General features: G+C 33.9%; 3 protein-coding genes across 5 annotated transcripts; 1 reads left to right on the top strand and 2 right to left on the bottom strand.

Moving 5' to 3' along the window:
• Position 1: 1 nt before the first annotated feature.
• LOC140040214 (large ribosomal subunit protein bL32m-like) lies at positions 2-1,139 on the bottom strand. The gene is made up of 3 exons (XM_072085976.1): positions 971-1,139; positions 456-684; positions 2-360 (listed from the first exon to the last, which is right to left on the bottom strand). Exons 1-3 carry the CDS (start codon positions 1,068-1,070, stop codon positions 141-143), a joined length of 549 nt encoding a protein of 182 aa, XP_071942077.1. The 5' UTR covers positions 1,071-1,139; the 3' UTR covers positions 2-140.
• Positions 1,133-13,356, top strand: LOC140040209 (IQ calmodulin-binding motif-containing protein 1-like). Its single transcript, XM_072085969.1, has 12 exons — positions 1,133-1,394; positions 1,751-1,913; positions 2,352-2,578; positions 3,046-3,145; positions 3,597-3,767; positions 3,960-4,068; positions 4,180-4,289; positions 4,581-4,723; positions 5,123-5,271; positions 11,401-11,532; positions 12,580-12,736; positions 13,157-13,356. Exons 1-12 carry the CDS (start codon positions 1,277-1,279, stop codon positions 13,354-13,356), a joined length of 1,779 nt encoding a protein of 592 aa, XP_071942070.1. The 5' UTR covers positions 1,133-1,276.
• On the bottom strand, positions 12,728-16,538 carry LOC140040212 (single-strand selective monofunctional uracil DNA glycosylase-like). Of its 3 annotated transcripts, none has more exons than XM_072085972.1 (3): positions 16,278-16,538; positions 15,744-16,129; positions 12,728-14,917 (listed from the first exon to the last, which is right to left on the bottom strand). In XM_072085972.1, exons 2-3 carry the CDS (start codon positions 16,113-16,115, stop codon positions 14,381-14,383), a joined length of 909 nt encoding a protein of 302 aa, XP_071942073.1. In that variant the 5' UTR covers positions 16,116-16,129; positions 16,278-16,538; the 3' UTR covers positions 12,728-14,380. The 3 variants fall into 3 exon arrangements, with proteins under 3 accessions (XP_071942073.1, XP_071942074.1, XP_071942075.1); XM_072085973.1 differs by having other exon boundaries at positions 15,744-16,118; XM_072085974.1 differs by having other exon boundaries at positions 15,744-16,118; positions 16,430-16,531.
• Positions 16,539-16,574: the final 36 nt, after the last annotated feature.

Genomic DNA, 16,574 nt, shown 5'->3' with positions numbered 1-16,574 from the left:
GTACTTAAGTAGTAATGTACAATTGATATTAAACTCTGTTTGAACAAGTGATCATAGTTAAGATTTATTTCTTAAACCAAATATAGAAATGATGATTTCCTTAATTGAAATAAAGTTGATTTTCGGTGCAAACTGGAGTTTTACCTCCTACTAACATTTAATAATAATCCTTTTGGAAACCAGGATGGTCTTGCTTTTTTCACCTCCACTACTTGAACACCGTCGCCCTTATCTTTTTCTTCCTCTCCTTCATATAGAACCACAATCTTTTTATCTGGTAAATCGCCGCTTTCTTCTAGATCTTTAAACATCTGTTTTTGAATTTCACTGGTTTCTTCTCTTATTCTTATCAAGCAATGACTGTAAAGAAATATGTTTAATATATATATATATTATAATATATTTTACAGTACATTTCTTTCTTTGGAGTAAATGGTAAAATGTTAATACTTTACCTGCACAAATATTCTTTCCTTTTTGGATGGCCACATTCTGAACATGGAATTATATCTGTAACAGGTACAATTTTCTTTTCAATTGCTCTTCTTCGAGTACGATTTCTTTGAATTGATCTTCGTCTTTTTGGTACAGCCCAAAATATACCATCAAATATACTGCTATAGTCTGGTAGTGGTTGTGTTTTCAAAGGAAGATTTGAGACTCCGGCTAATGCTGGAATACCACCTTTAAAAAAAGGAATTTAAAGTAGTTTTATGTATCATTAATGAAAATAAACAAATAAATGCCAATTAAACAACAAGAGGATAAGTTAATAATCAAGTTTATTTTACATGGTCAAAGTCTGTTCAACCTCTGAATTGCAGGTTAGGGACGAAGCGACTAGAAATTTCACCCGCCGTCGGTCTTTCTCTTTTGTATTGATGATAGGGGAGAGAGTGAGTGAGCCAGAGAGGCCTAGGCCTAACCTAACTTCAAAGAATGCAACTCAACCATTAATAATGTCTCATACCTAATGGGGGTTGGCCGGAGCCAATTGATTGTAGCCACCGATCAAAATTCCGTATTGAACATTGCAACTTTCTTAAATATAAAGAAATTAAACGAGACATGCTTTTTTTTTACAGTTCCAAAATCGTTTCCGCCACCATCGGCATCGCTCCGTTCTACCATAAAGTAGTCTAGTTTATCCAGACATCTACCTTTACCCTCTAATCTGTCTAATTCTGACGTCTGGATTTTAAATTCAGTACCGCGCGTTGAGGGGGTGATATGTCTAGATTTATGTATTTTTTGTAGCTAGCAAGAGATTTGAAACATGTCGAATTTATCGAAAAACAAAGAATTTGAAATAAAGCGTGTAGCAGACCTTGCAGCACAAGTTGTAGCTGAAAAGTCTGATCGAAATGTCCCATTGTTGCTCTTAGGATTACAAGGTGAAAATGTTGTTTGTTTTGTTATAAATTACTAGTCTAGGCCTAGAGGCCTCTAGGCCCTAGCCCTAGCCTAGGCTAGATTTAGAGGCTAGGTTAGGGCCTATATAGGCCCTAGGCCTAGGCCTTTTTTTTTGTCATATCGGCCGCTGCGAAGTTGAGCGGCCGCCTAAAAATAGTTCCTCCAGACAGTTGACTAAAAGGAACCCCATGGTTATGCATGATTTGAACGATTCACGCTATTTGAAATACTTTAACTTGTCTCCTGAAAATATGGTCGCCACGCTATGTATGTAATTTCTGCTGGTTATGCTTTGTTGCATTTAAATTGCACTTAAATTTAAATTGTTTTATTTCAGATATTCTTGACACAGTTGTACCTGGATCAGCAAATGCTTCTGCCATTAAGAAGACCATCTGGGGGCTAGATCTTTTACCTAGTGTGCTCATTGCATTAAAACAAGATTTCTCACAGATAACTGGTAAATGGGACACAGCAGCATCATTGTCAAAAATATTAGCGTTAGTATTTAACAGCCAATTTTTTCTTTTAAAAAGATGTATTTTTCCCCAGAAACATGAACAATGAAGATTAATATTAGACTTAATTTAAATAAGCCATTTTGCAGTTTTAATATTTGTCACCTCTGTAAAAAAAACTAAATTATTTCACTTGTGAAAAGTGAATTTATTTATTTAACCAAAACCAATTTAAGCATTTTTTTGGCTTAAGTTACATTTTTTTCAGGTAAATATTTTTTTTTCGTAAAAATTATTTAGGGGGACAATATATCTTTAAACTGGTTTCTTTATTACAATTTTTCTTCTTCATGTCAATACCATCAATGTTAACTGAAAACACCTCACCCATTATTCAAATATATAAAAATAGAAATATTATATTCAACAGGGCAACCAAGTTAATTTGATCATTTCTCATTATTTTTCTCTATACTCCAGACAATGCTCAGTTGGTTTGGATCCCTCAGAATCACATGAGTTCTATGCTATCTTTCTGCCCGAGTCATGTGAGCGGCTGCTGATTTTGTGTCGTAACATCCAGCACAGGTACACCAAGATTCCAGAGAAGACCTTGAAACTGAAAGATGATTTGATAAAAGATTTTCAAGAAGTGATGGAAGCACTGCGATGTCTGTATAGTGCACACATCTTCTTGACAACACACGGTTGGTTTTTGTTTTTTTGCATTTTTATTAAAGATGCACTGTATTGTCCCCCAAAATCATGATAAATTTATGAATAGGTTATTTTGTAGTTTTAATCAAGTTAATCACTTCTGTAGGGTGAAAAATGGAAAAAATAATGTGTTCACTTATAAAAACAAAATAAATGGTTAAATTCAAATAAAATTGGCTGGCAGCCAATTTTACTATTCTTGCTTTAAATTACAGTTTTTTTCAGGTAAATAAATTGTTTTTCTATCTAATTTTTGGTAAAAGTTGATAACTATTATGTGACATTAAAATGGCATATTCAACAAAAATTTGTTTAAGAAGTATTTTGTCAGGGGGACAATACATCTTTAATGTTCAGCTTTCTTGGTAGCATCAAACTTATTTGTATAATGTGTAATATTATTTTATTTGTATTATAAACGTTTAATTTTATTGCAATTTCATTTTTACCATATTAGTACTTCGTTCCAATTACTTACTTCAAATGCTCATTACTGATGATAAGGAGACATCCATTGTACTGTTAGGACTCATTCAAAATTGTGTAAGAGTTAATGTGTAAGTCAAATCATTCTTTTAAATGACATAATTGCCCTTCTTACCAATGGTATTTCCAGGATTTTAAATAAGAGACCTAGACCCTAACAATTTAAAGTGCTGGACTTACAGTAGTCTATGTGATATTGTTTGCAATTTTGTTAAATTAAAAGGAATACACAATAGTTTTTCTGTATGTACAGTATAGTGAAATTTGCATGATTGATAAATTATAGTAGGACAGCTTTATGCAAGTAGTGAAGTTGTTGGATGTAAGAGTGTAAAATTATTATGGTTACATTTGAGTTATTTAGAGATATGTATTAGCTACCTTGTGATTCTTAATGATAATATAAAAACCGAGGAACCTTGTTTGGATTTGCCTATAATGCCAACAAAAACATGTTGTATAACTACCTGATGATATTTGGCTTTCATAAAATAATAATACTGATGTACTGTGTCTTTATAGATTGGTCCTACAATCCGTATCGGACAAGGTTGTGTTTAGTTTACTGGACGAGATGATTTATAAACTGTCTGCGTTTAATGATGCAGAGGTTGGAGCAGCAGCGACGAGGGCGCTTGTCAACATTGCTGATGTGCATCCGCCTCTTATACAACTCCTCTACAATCGTTACAAGTAAGGAGTGAAATTATTGATAAGTATCATTATTATTAATTTCAATCAACTAAAAAGCTAAAAAGAATTTGTATATGTTTTTATATTTCAAAATATTTTGGTTGTATTTGTTTTGAAAAGAAATATTCAGATTACATTATGCAAAATGCTATTGAGTTTCTGTTCAAAATATTGTTTTAATTTTTCAATTAGAGGTTTACGACCACTTTTAAGCCGGTGGACAGGCCAGGGATTTGGCAGAGATTTAAAGAAATTACTTGGTCTTCTAGATGCTGGATCTGAACACCAGGCTCAATTATTAGTAAGTTAAACTACTACTATTTACTTTAAGCACTTCAATATATTATAAATAATCATAGCTCAAACTTTTGTAACTCCTGTTACAGTAAATAATAAGTTACTGTTCTTTTAGAGACTTCATCGGGCTGCAGTAACAATTCAAGCGATATGGAAGGGCTACAAATCAAGGAAGCAGCTCAAAAAAGCTGATAACGCTTTTACAAATTTTCAAAAAACATTCCGGTATGTCAATACATTTTATATGTTATATACAGTAGTAGTTTTATTCAATTTAATCGAGTAATATTAGTTACAGTAGGGTTAGAGTGAGCGGCCAAGCGGTTAATACAGTGAAACCGTAATAACGTAGCCATTATCCATAACATCGGCATGGGTTCGAGGCTCACTAGTGGTAGAACTCGATAAGGAATAAAAACCACAGGTCCAGTGTACACATCTTGCTCATGTGCACTTTAAAGAACTTATACATCTTTTGGGTTAATATTACTTATCAGTCATTTCATTTTATGTCAGTGCCAAGCAAGAAGTTCGTGATCGTAAAATGGATAGAGATCGACGTCAGCGAGAGCTGCACCATCAGTTATTGGTTTCTAGGCGACAAGCATTAAGAGACTCTCGTCAAAAACAACTGGACATGATAGCAGCGCTTCATCCAAGTAATTAATAATATGAATATTTTAAAACTTTATTTGTGACCTGTATTGTAAAAATAATTTACAAATAGTGAATGTTTTCATGAGTTATAAGATCGACTGTTCCATTCCATAAGGTGGAAGCTCATTGAATGGATTAGTCAATTAGCCTATTATTATTATTATTTATCAACACACCTGCTGTTAAAGGCTAGGCCATATGGTAGGATGATGAGTTGTGAGTATTCAGAGAGCAATTACAGACGGCACACTTTATAGGTTGGTTTTCAGTCACATTATTTAACAGCCTATCACATGGAACAAAAATATTTTCAAGAAGCTGGTGGTTGAATAGAAGCAATCAATATAAGATATAATGAATGCCGCATGATATGATAACAAATAACATTTTCTTTCATCTAGGTGATGTGAATCAGTACTTACAGAAATCTCAGGTGAATGCTGCAGTCAAGATACAAGCACATTGGAAAGGATACCAAGAAAGACAAAGGCTTGGCTTGAGAAAAGCAACGGCTCAACAGGTGAAAGCAGCAATGGTTATACAGTCATATGTGAGTACCGTAACACTTTTTATGTTACAATACTAACAATAATGCTTGGTTCCCACTAGAGACGCAGCACAAGGACGTAATGCAATGTAAGTGGGTTGACCCATCACAAGCGATGTATTATTCGAACTGTCCTTGGTCAACACCCTTTAGTCCGGTGGCAGGAGGGGGGAATCACCACCCGAAAGGGGACAAATTGCCATCCAACTTTTCTAGACTAGAATTTTCCGTAGATTACGAATATGGAAGGTAATCGATCAGGATAGGAAGCGTTTTCGAGATATAAGGGGTCAAAGTTCAAAATTGACCAATTACAACAATGTATTATGTATATGTATTATAACAAATTTATTGAAGCACAATTTGGTCTTTTATTACATTTTTATGATTATAAGTGTCTATTCAATCACCTTATGAAAAAAAAATCCTTTGTGATTAAGGGTCAAATGTCAATATTGACCAATCATAGAACGTACCTATAAAACCAAATAAAAACTAATATTTAATAAAAATCGGATGTTTTCTCATCCTGTTAATCAATCATACGGAATGTAAAAGAGCGAATACATCATTTCAGCAGTTGACATAAAGTCAGTTTCATCAGTTGACTTAAGGTCAAAGGTCAACATTGTAATACGAATACTTTGCAATTAAAGGTCAAATGTCAATATTGACCAATCAAACAATTTGCATTTAAAACCAAATAAAAACTAACATTTAGGACAAAATGTCATGTTTTATCATTCTGTTAAGACATCTATCAATCATACACAATCAAAAGAGCACATTTATCATTACACAAGTTGATGTGGGTCAAAGGTCAACATTTGAATAAATGATATACTAAATAATGCAAAGTTATTCAAACTATGAGATCGATGTTCATAAATGTAATCACGTTATTTGATCAGTGAAGTTATGGTATTTTTATATTTTTTCTAGTGCGCATTATTTTAAATGTATTAATATAATAATACTGTAAAATAAATAATAAAATTAATATTATGACGATTAAAATGTTATGATGTTAAAATGTTGCGCTGACCTTCAATGATTTGCCACTATACAGTTGCATTTATTATTAGGGCTACAATATTCGTTTTTGGAAAATAAACTACTATTCATCAGAACCAGAGAATACCAATTCGTACAGGATAGGGCATAGCCAGATCCAGGTGGCCAAACTCAATCCACAACTCACTACACAGACAGACCACAATTTTTATATAGTTTGGCCCATACAGGAAAGAGTTTCCTGTATACAAAGGATTCTAAAATAACCTATATGGATTTGCCCGAATGAACCCTCTAAGGACCCTTTTGGGATCTCTATGTGGTGTGCTACATAAGGCCCTGTATTAGAAATTAGTATGGGGTAAATAATTCATAGATGAACTATGGAATAAAACTAAATGTGCACCCTCAATCTTTAAATAACATTTATGGATTTTCCCAAATGAACCCAAGGGCCGGTCGTTCTCCATGGATGGACATTAAGCCCCATAATGGAAATATAAATAAGGGGTGACACTGTGAGTTCATATAGACAGGCGCGGCCCATGAATTAAGCTGCCTGTGCACTCTCGATCCTTAAGAAAAATTTATGGATTTGCCCAAATTAACCCAAGGGCCGGTCCTCCATGGACATTAAGCCCCATAATGGAAATATAATGGGTGACACTGTGGGTTTATATAGACAGGCAGAACCATGGAATAAAGCTGCCTGTGCACTCTCGATCCTTATGGAACACTTATGGATTTACCCAAATTAACCCACAAAGGCAGGTCCTCCATGGATGGACATTAAGCCCCATAATGGACATATAAGGGGTAACAATGTGGGTTCATAATAGACAGGCGGGGTCCATGGAATAAAGCTGCCTTGCACTCTCGATCCTTAAGGAACACTTATGGATTTGCCCAAATTAACCCAAGGGCCGGTCATCCATGGACATTAAGCCTCATAATGGAAATATAAGGGTGACAATGTGGGTTTATATAGACAGGCACATGGAATAAAGCTGCCTGTGCACTCTCAATCCTTAAGGAACCGATTTAGATTTTGCCTAAAATGAAACAACAGCAGGTCATCTATTTAGACCCTTCTGTGGTTCTCTACTGTATGTTCAGTTCTACATTTGGCTCCTGTATCGGATCAATGCATTTGGCTACATAAGTTACTGTGTTAGAAATATATCGGGTAACTAAAACTGTAGGTTCCAATATTAAGCCATGGGAAAAGCCTGTCTGTGCACCCTCAATCCTTTTAAAAGGAACCCAGGGCCGTAGCCAGGATCTGTCAAGGGGGGGTTCGGACACTAAATATTTGGGTCAACCCCCCCCCCCCCCCCTTACCCAGCCTGATGCGAAGCGAATTTTGTTAAATGACACCCCTAGATGGCCGGAAAAGACACTCTCGTGCAGCATGCTATATAACCAATGAGCAAAAATATCATACTTTTTTCCTCCTCCTCAAACACGTCGATAATTTAAATGACGATAACTATTTGTTGCCGTATGTTAGATGCGCGTGCTCTGTGCGGAACCGCCGATTGTTTGATCATTTACTCCGTATTTTGTTTTGCGTTCAAGTTCAATGCGAACGTATATCTAGGAGCAGCCCCGAAAAAAGCACACTGGGTGAAGGCAAATGCTATTTGCTAGCTCTATCTATAATATTTATTTACAGCAATTTGTTGAGGAATATAAATATGTAAATAGGTGATATTGATACATTTTAGTACGTATCGGCTGGTGGTCTAGAAAAAAATAATCGGATGCCATAATGTGAACTACGTCATTACTTGATACCATAGATATTATAGTGTAATCTATATATAAATCTACGTAAGGGAAAAATTCGGTAAATCGCGCCTTACTTCTAGAATTTTTACTCGATGGTATATAAAGTTGGTTCGTACTTTTGGTACTGATTTTAACCACCTGATGTAACCATGTTTACTAATTAAATTGAGTTAGATAATTAGTTATTGACGATTAAAACGAATTTAGGTTCAACGATTTGCCCCAAATAGGGGTGTTTTCCGATCGTGGTATACACTGTCTAATGGATGTCCGTCTTGCAAAAATACCCGCCACAAAAATGCGAGGAGGCTTCGCATTTTCCTATCTCCTCCTACGATAATTGTTTTTAATAGCTGAAAACTGGTTGAACAGCTAGCGTACAGCATCATAATGTTGAAGACAGGCCGATTTTCTTAAAAAAATACTATTTTGATAGATTTAATATACGATTATACAAATGTATTGATTTGTGATGAATGGAACATCCCAATTTCTCAGTCTGCCAGAGTTTGGTTTAACACAAGTGGGTAGATTTATGAGCCCTTGGTTTAACACATACGGTAGGTAAATATATGGGCCCTTTGAGAATAAACTTTAGCAATACTGCAAATACCTATTAACTATTTTTTATCCTCATTTGAATCGAACATTTCTTACTGTGAATGTTCGTACTGTTGGATGTAATATATAAAAATATATACAAATAAACGTTATTACTGAGATTGTGGATAGGCTCTACTGTTAGATATATAAACACATTATTATATACACATAAACTTTATACTGACAGTTCCTTCTCAACGTTTGTATTAATTATTAATTAATAATTACCAACAATATAAACGTCGTAGTGGTGTATCGTGACATGTACTTTAATATTTCAATCGATTATGACAGTGACAGTTTTAACAAAGTATTAAATTGCAAATGTTTTACTGTATTTAGAGGTATATTATTTATAGGCGTATAAAACATGAAAACAATATTTCGTTACTGAGTGGATAAAGAATATATTTAAAAATTGTTGCTTTTTGTACACTATCCGCTTTCCCATCCCTCAATCCTAATGTTACATACAAAACACAAATTGGGTTTCTTTAAATGAGTCCAAATCAAAAATTTGGACTCATTTTGTGATAAGTTTCTCCTTCGGAAGTAATTTCCAGGGTGCTAATTTTAGTTGACTACATACATCATCGTGTCTATTTATTCGTTTCTGTAAACGACAATTATAGTATTATAGTCCTGCGGAACGTACATTTGAAATCGCCAGTTTTGTTACGCTGAAATTACTGTGTATTCGAGAACCATCTGTGGGCACGACCTAGATGGTACGCGAGCGAAGCGAGCGTACCATCTAGTAATCCTCAATGATACATTATACTTCATAGTCACACATAAATACTGATGTACGTCGGAAGGCTATATACTTTATGCATGCTGTCTGACTGCCAGTGATCTAAACAATTATAGGTACGCAGTTGACTGGCGGTGTCCTTTGTACGAATCGTTCGTGCGCCAGCTCGCTATGAGACGCGTCAATATCATGTTACATGCAGGGACCAAACATTTATTTTTCAGGTTAAAATCGGCAATTCATTTGCAGCTTTTAGAAATTTACAGACACGTATCACTAGTTGACGCTCATACAGAGAAGAAGGTTCAAGAACAAGTTTACGAATTTTTCAATTTACAAACAACTTTTTGTACTGTGGGGCACGTATTTGGAGGATTTTTGGAGATGAGGGTGAGGTATTGGGTATGTCGGGGATGGGGGTTCGCAGTTGGTTAAGGGGGGTTCGCTGTAAAGGGGGGGTTCGCTGTAAAGGGGGGGTTCGCCCGAACCATAAAAACCCCCCCTGGCTACGGGCCTGGAACCCATATGGATTTGCCAAAATGAACTAAGGGTAACTTCTGAATTCTCTATGAGCCGTACATTCCGTTTATTGGAGATACATGGATACCTGATTGAAATTGCTCAAAAGAAAGACATTGTACTGTATAGTAATAGTATTATTCCCCTTCCACACCTCTTGGAATTAAATCCGCCCTGATAGGCTCTTATGTACAGGATTTCAAGGCAATAATCATACTTGTATTTTTCAAACAGTATAATCTATTAGATTGAATAAAAATATCTATTATAAACAATTTGCCGTTAGAAATCTCTATGCCATATCGTTATTTAGATGAGAAAAACAGGTCAAAGGTTAAAATTACAGAAAAATAGGTGTTTCAGTCACTTTTTGAAAAAAATGTTGCATTATGGCAAGTATAAATATATATATTGTGAACAATTTAACACCAAAATTGGCTCCTTACGACAAATATTTATTAATTTATGTTTTTATAACCTTATTCAATTCAATTATGTCAAAGGTTAATAACCACACTTCCGGTCATTTTCAAGCAATATCATCTGTTATACTGAATATAAATGTATATCTTGGGAACAATTTGCTCCTATTTTTAATTCTCTCCGACCTGCCGTTACTTAGATATAGCAAAAAAAGGTCAAAGGTCAAAATTGCTAACAATGGGGTTTCCGGTCAATTTTTCAAAGAAAGTTCTGTTAGAGCTAATATAAACATATATACATTGTGAACAATTTGACACCAAAATTATCTCACTACGTCCAGAATTTCCAGAGATATAGCATGTTTTTATATTGGTCAATTTTGAACTTTGACCCCTTATATCTCGAAAACGCTTCCTTTCCTGATCGATTACCTTCCATATTCGTAATCTACGGAAAATTCTGGTCTAGAAAAGTTGGATGGCAATTTGTCCCCTTTCGGGTGGTGATATCCCCCTTCCTGCTTAACGCAACAAATAAAGGGTGCCTATTTACCAGAATTAAGATTTATTATTGGATGTTATGTATTGATCAATGTTTATTGGTTTCCTAGACAAAGGGGTACATTGAACAGAGCTATTTTACTTTAAATTGTTTATTTTTTGTCTTTAGGCACATAAAATACAGGGCTATTTTGGGAACCAGTTCACCGGGGTCACCCCCTATTTCAGATAAATGGACTGGATGTTTTTATTTCTAAACGTCTTGTCATCTGTAATGCGTTGTCTATCAAACTTTATGTGACAAAAAATGTGATATGCCCATATATGGACATGATGATGTAATATCACTACCATATTTAAACATATCACTACCATTTTCGGGCACATCACTTTTTTTTAGCAAAAAACTAGTTTAGGTAGACATAGCTTTAGACACTTTTCTTGTATATGACATATTTTATGATTATGCTTTGTTTTGTGGTATTCTGTTGTGTGTGTTGACTGATTTAGTTTTGTTTTCTGGGTTAGGTGAGGCGATGGTTGAAACAGCGTGAACAAGATCGAATGGATATTACACTATACACTTTGCCACCTGGCCTATCAGATGAAAGAAGAGTGGAGTTACAGGCTGTTATTGACAAATATAGAGAAAATCACCCTGTAAGCTAATTTTTTTTTTTACTTTTAACATTTTCTTAGTTTGTTATTTTATTCATACAATTTTTGTTTATTTATTTATTGAAAATTATAAACACATGACATAACAGTTGTTTGTTAACTACAAAAGTTGTATGAATAAAATATATAAATACTGTAGAAAATAAAGTGCTTAAAAGTATGATCAATTTTAATGGGAAAATTAAAACACATTTATTTTTTAACATTTACATTTAACATAAGTTAAACTGAGGTACTTTATATTACGGTTTATTGACATGAGGGCTTTTTGTTCAAATTGTCTTTGCTAAAGATCTTTAACACATTGACTGCCAAGGCATTTTCCGTAATTTCTGTCCCAGTGCCAAGTCCCGTTTACATATTAAATTACAGTTTGAAAGTGTAACATCTGGTCACAGACTATCATGATGTCATTCAAAATACGATGGCGGGAAAAACCGTTGAGACGTATAAATACGTCACTGGCAATGGTCCAACAATTTTATTGACTTTGCCAGGAACGTAAATATACGTCGGGGATTTTCCGCGCTAAAATCGGTCAAACCTATCACCGAGAGATAAAAACAGTAAACCACACTGAATCATTTCATCCTTTATTATTTTTATTTACTATTAGCGCAATTTATGACATGTTTGAGATGATTATATTGAGTGTGAGGGCGCCATCGTATCAACCATATTCAATGCATGAGGGAATAAACACAAACAAACATATGACATTTATTTTTAGATTATCGTTTACGTACATCATTCATAAACTGCCATGCGATAATTCCTGTTCCAATCACCACTGCCAGCGATTCTACATACAATACAAAAGTGCTACGATTTTGACGTAGTATTACGTCTTGGCAAGTAGCGACACGCAATTTTTGACGTATAAATACGTCGTGGCAGTGAACGTGTTAATGCATCATATTAGAACACAGTGTAGTTGTTAAGATGAGCGCTTTCATAAACAAAATATGCCACGTTTTGCTTCAGAAACTTGTCAGCATTTACACATTTTAATTTCGGTTTTTTTTCCAGCCTAAACAACGTAGCCGTGAGAAGATGGAGGAGCTACACTCGCGTTCACACGATCTTCTATCGAAACATTTGATGTTGCGTGGTGTTGATCGCAAGAAAGAGCAAAGAAGACGTGCGTTATTAGCAGCATTGGAAACAGATGCAGATCTTATTATAAGTAGGTTACAATATCTATAAACATAAATGACATAATACGAAATGGATTTAAACAAGACCAAACACATTTTTTTATATATTATAGGAGCATCATTTAAAATTAATTAACATGTTGATATAAATACAAAGACATTTCAAAAGATTCAAGAGATTTTATTGGTCCACTTAAAATGTAAATTCATTTTGCTTGGCATAATTAAGACATTAAAACTACAAAGAAAATACAGCAAATTCACTAAATAATTTAAAATAAAATAAAGGATAACCCATGTAAAGAGAAAAATGTGATGTGCCCATATATGGACATGATGATCACTACCATATTTGGGCACATCACACTTTTTTGTCACATAAAGTTTGATAGATAGTGTAGACAGAGTTTTAAACGTTTTATTTCCACCATTGTTTTGGTGTTTTTTAGATGCTCCAAAATTACAGGATGCGAATGAACGCAACATACATCAATTTCAAAGTCAGTCTAGACCAGTCGCGGCCAAAGCAAAAGCTGACCATGATATTATTATACAATCATTACAACAACCTTGGTGGAGAAAGTTTCACATGGAAGAGAAAACGGACGAAGAAATACAACAAGAATATGGGGAGTTCAGAATTTTATAACAAACGTCCTTGAAGTGGTCTTGCTGTGAAGCCAATTTCCGGTATTATATATTTTTGGTAGGTTCCTAGTGGTATTTATTCATTATTTTATTAATGTATTACCTAAATAAATTTCTGTCATTTGATCAGACAAGAGTACGTGCAATATTACGCACTATTGAACGGTCATAAACATTCATTATTTGTATAATACTATATATCCATAGTACTATTTATTTGTATTTGATACATAAATTGTATGATATAAGTCTCCAATGTTCAGCCTTCTCGACATTCCGACAAAATGTAGGTTTTTGTCCAAACTGGTTGCGGAGTCACTCATGTGTAATAATTTGTTGGTATTTGGAAACGGTCTAACTTGTTTGCTTGTCTATGTTTTGGTTGCCACAATGATTATTGCATTGCTAGTGATAGCCTAGCCTTGCTAATGACGGTTTTTGTTCCTTTTGTGGAAAAATGAACATTTTTAACACCCTAGCCACGGGCGTGCTACCTATTACTATAGCAAGATGATGGCTTCTTTCGTTGATATAATTATTTGCAAATCATTCATAATCTAATAAGTTCTATTTTTTAAATATGAATTAGAAGAAATAATTTAATACCATCGGTTGAAATTTATTTTGTGCAATAAAGAATACTTAATTTTGTATAAATAAACAATTGTCATTATTTTATGTGATAGATCTATCTCTCAAGGGTGAATTCCCCCCTCCCCACTTGTTAACCCGAGAACTCCTATAGATACATACTGTATGGCTGAAAGCAGTTTGCAGAATAATAGATTCACAAATGATGTTAAATAGTAAAGTATGAGATGAACATTTCTTATACATACATACCCTGGTTGTCCATTCATGTAAAATGATTAAAAAAATATAGGCCTATATGATTTCTAAACATTATCTAACTCACAGTACGACTGTACAGTACATCAATTTTTATAAAATCAGGTAAAATTTAATAATTTACAAAGGGTAAAACATTTTATTTATGGTCACACTGTATAAAATCAAAATTGTTGTTATTGTTGAGGTTTCAAATATTTAATTAAATCTAGTTCTTCAAGTTGTTTTGTAACGATACCTTCCCAACCTTTATGTGTGGCTGGATTAGCAGGACTAGGATGCAGAATACTAACAACCTCCACACCTTCAATTCCTGCAGTTTGTAGAGCATTTTTTGTCTGTTTTTCAGCAAATTTTCCAACTCCAACAACTACCTTAATACCCAAAAGCTTGATTATTTCACATAGTGCCTCATCGCATACTTGCAAAAGAGGTTTACGATATTTAACGAGTATTGTAGGAGGCGTTAAATTTTTACCTGTGGAGTTCATAAATACAAGCGGACAGACATTGTACACGAACGAATGTTTGAAAAAAACTTCCGGTGTTCCACACATGTTTTTCCATAGATTCCAGAATCGTGAACCACTTACTTCGCTACGGGTGCAGTTCAAACCTACGATTTTTCTACTCGGATGTTCCACCGATGGCTTGCCAACATTACCTACAATTCCAAGCCAGTCTTTCACAAAATTAGTTTCACCAAATGGTACCTGAAAAAATAATACAGTAATTATTGTTGTCATAGCACTTAATACAAATGTTAAGCTTTACACACAAAAAAGGAAAGAGCGACACGGGAGCTTATGTGAAAAAAAACTTCAAAGTTTACCAAGAGGACCAAAATATTTAGTAAAAGAAAACATGAAAAATGAAGATTAATTAAATCAGACTTTGAATAGGTTATTTTGCAGTTTTAATAAAGTTAATCCCTCCTGTAAAACTAAAATAAAAAAAAAAGTTTCTCATATAAAATGACAAAACAAATTCAACCAAAAACTCACTGGCAGCCAATTTGACTATTTTTTGCTTTAAATTACAGTTTTTCCAGGTAAATAATTAAAGTAAAATGGCACATTCAACAACAAACATTTAAAATATTTTTTTTTCAGGGACAATACATCTTTAAAGACATTTTTGAATATGCCATTTTAATGTCACATAATTAGTTATTGACTTCAACCAAAAATTGTATCGAAAAAAAGTTTATTTACTTTAAAAAACTGGAATTTAAAGCAAAAAATGGTCAAATTGGCTGCCAGCCAATTAATTTTTGTTTGAATTTAACCATTTATCATGTTATTTTGTGAAAACATTATTTTTTTCCGGTTTTTTTTCTACGGAAGTGATTCAATTTTTTAAACAACAAAATAACCTATTCAAAGTCATTTCATGTTTTTAGGGGACAATACATCTTTAAATAAATAAATATCACACATTTTGTTCACATTTATCACTAGCATCAAGTCAGGTAATCAATTATTGTATATGAATTAATCTAATATGAAACATCGACTATTGTTTTGTTGATATTCTTACCCCATTTTGTGCCATTCCAAATGGCCCTGGATTCATGCCTAAAAAAAGTACCTTCTTTTCAGAATTGCAATATTTTTTCACATAGCATTCGTGTGTTTCTTTTGCATACTCCAGTGGGTTATAAATATACTGAACTGGATCGATGAACTCTAACAAAGATAGTTTTTCGCACAAAGTATTCATAATGTCTAGAAATTCCTCTGAAATACATTTCTCGGTTGCTTTTACTTTATGTGAGTTTGAGTCTCCAGATTGAAAGTATGTAGAAAGTGTTATGAGGCTTGCATTTTCATTCTCTTCAGCATTTTTTGTTGACTGTCTTTCATTTATTTCATACTTTCTTTTCCTTTCGTTCGATGACATTTCATCCATAACCTACAACAAAACTAAATTAATAATATATAATTAATCCAAAAAAATAAATGAATATAACTTTTCTTTATTAAAGGCAACCTATACATTTACAGAGCATGAACTAGACTAGGCAGGTTAGTTTTAGCAATTACTACCTAGGCTAGGCCTACTTCTACTTACTAGCGTGATAGTGATTCTCTACTCAGCTAGCCTCCTATACTGTATGTAGTCTAGCTAGGCATTAATAGGCCTAGGCTAGGCTAGCTAGAATGTACTTCTTCCTAGCTAGACGTATAGGCCTATTTGAGCCTAGCTAGGCTAGTTAGTTTAACCTTTTTTTATTTTTTATTATAGGCCTAAAAGGACTTAGAGCAATGTAGTAATAATTTATAAAAACAAATTATTTTATATAATATCGGCGATGATCTTGTTGATTGTTTATAAAGTTAATGTCAAAGGTCATGAACCAGGAAACGT

The sequence above is a fragment of the Antedon mediterranea genome, chromosome 2 (assembly GCF_964355755.1).
Source record: "Antedon mediterranea chromosome 2, ecAntMedi1.1, whole genome shotgun sequence".
NCBI classification, from domain to species: Eukaryota; Metazoa; Echinodermata; class Crinoidea; order Comatulida; family Antedonidae; genus Antedon; species Antedon mediterranea.
Note: the sequence above shows the minus strand (reverse complement) of the source record. Positions and strands in the feature narration are given on the sequence as shown.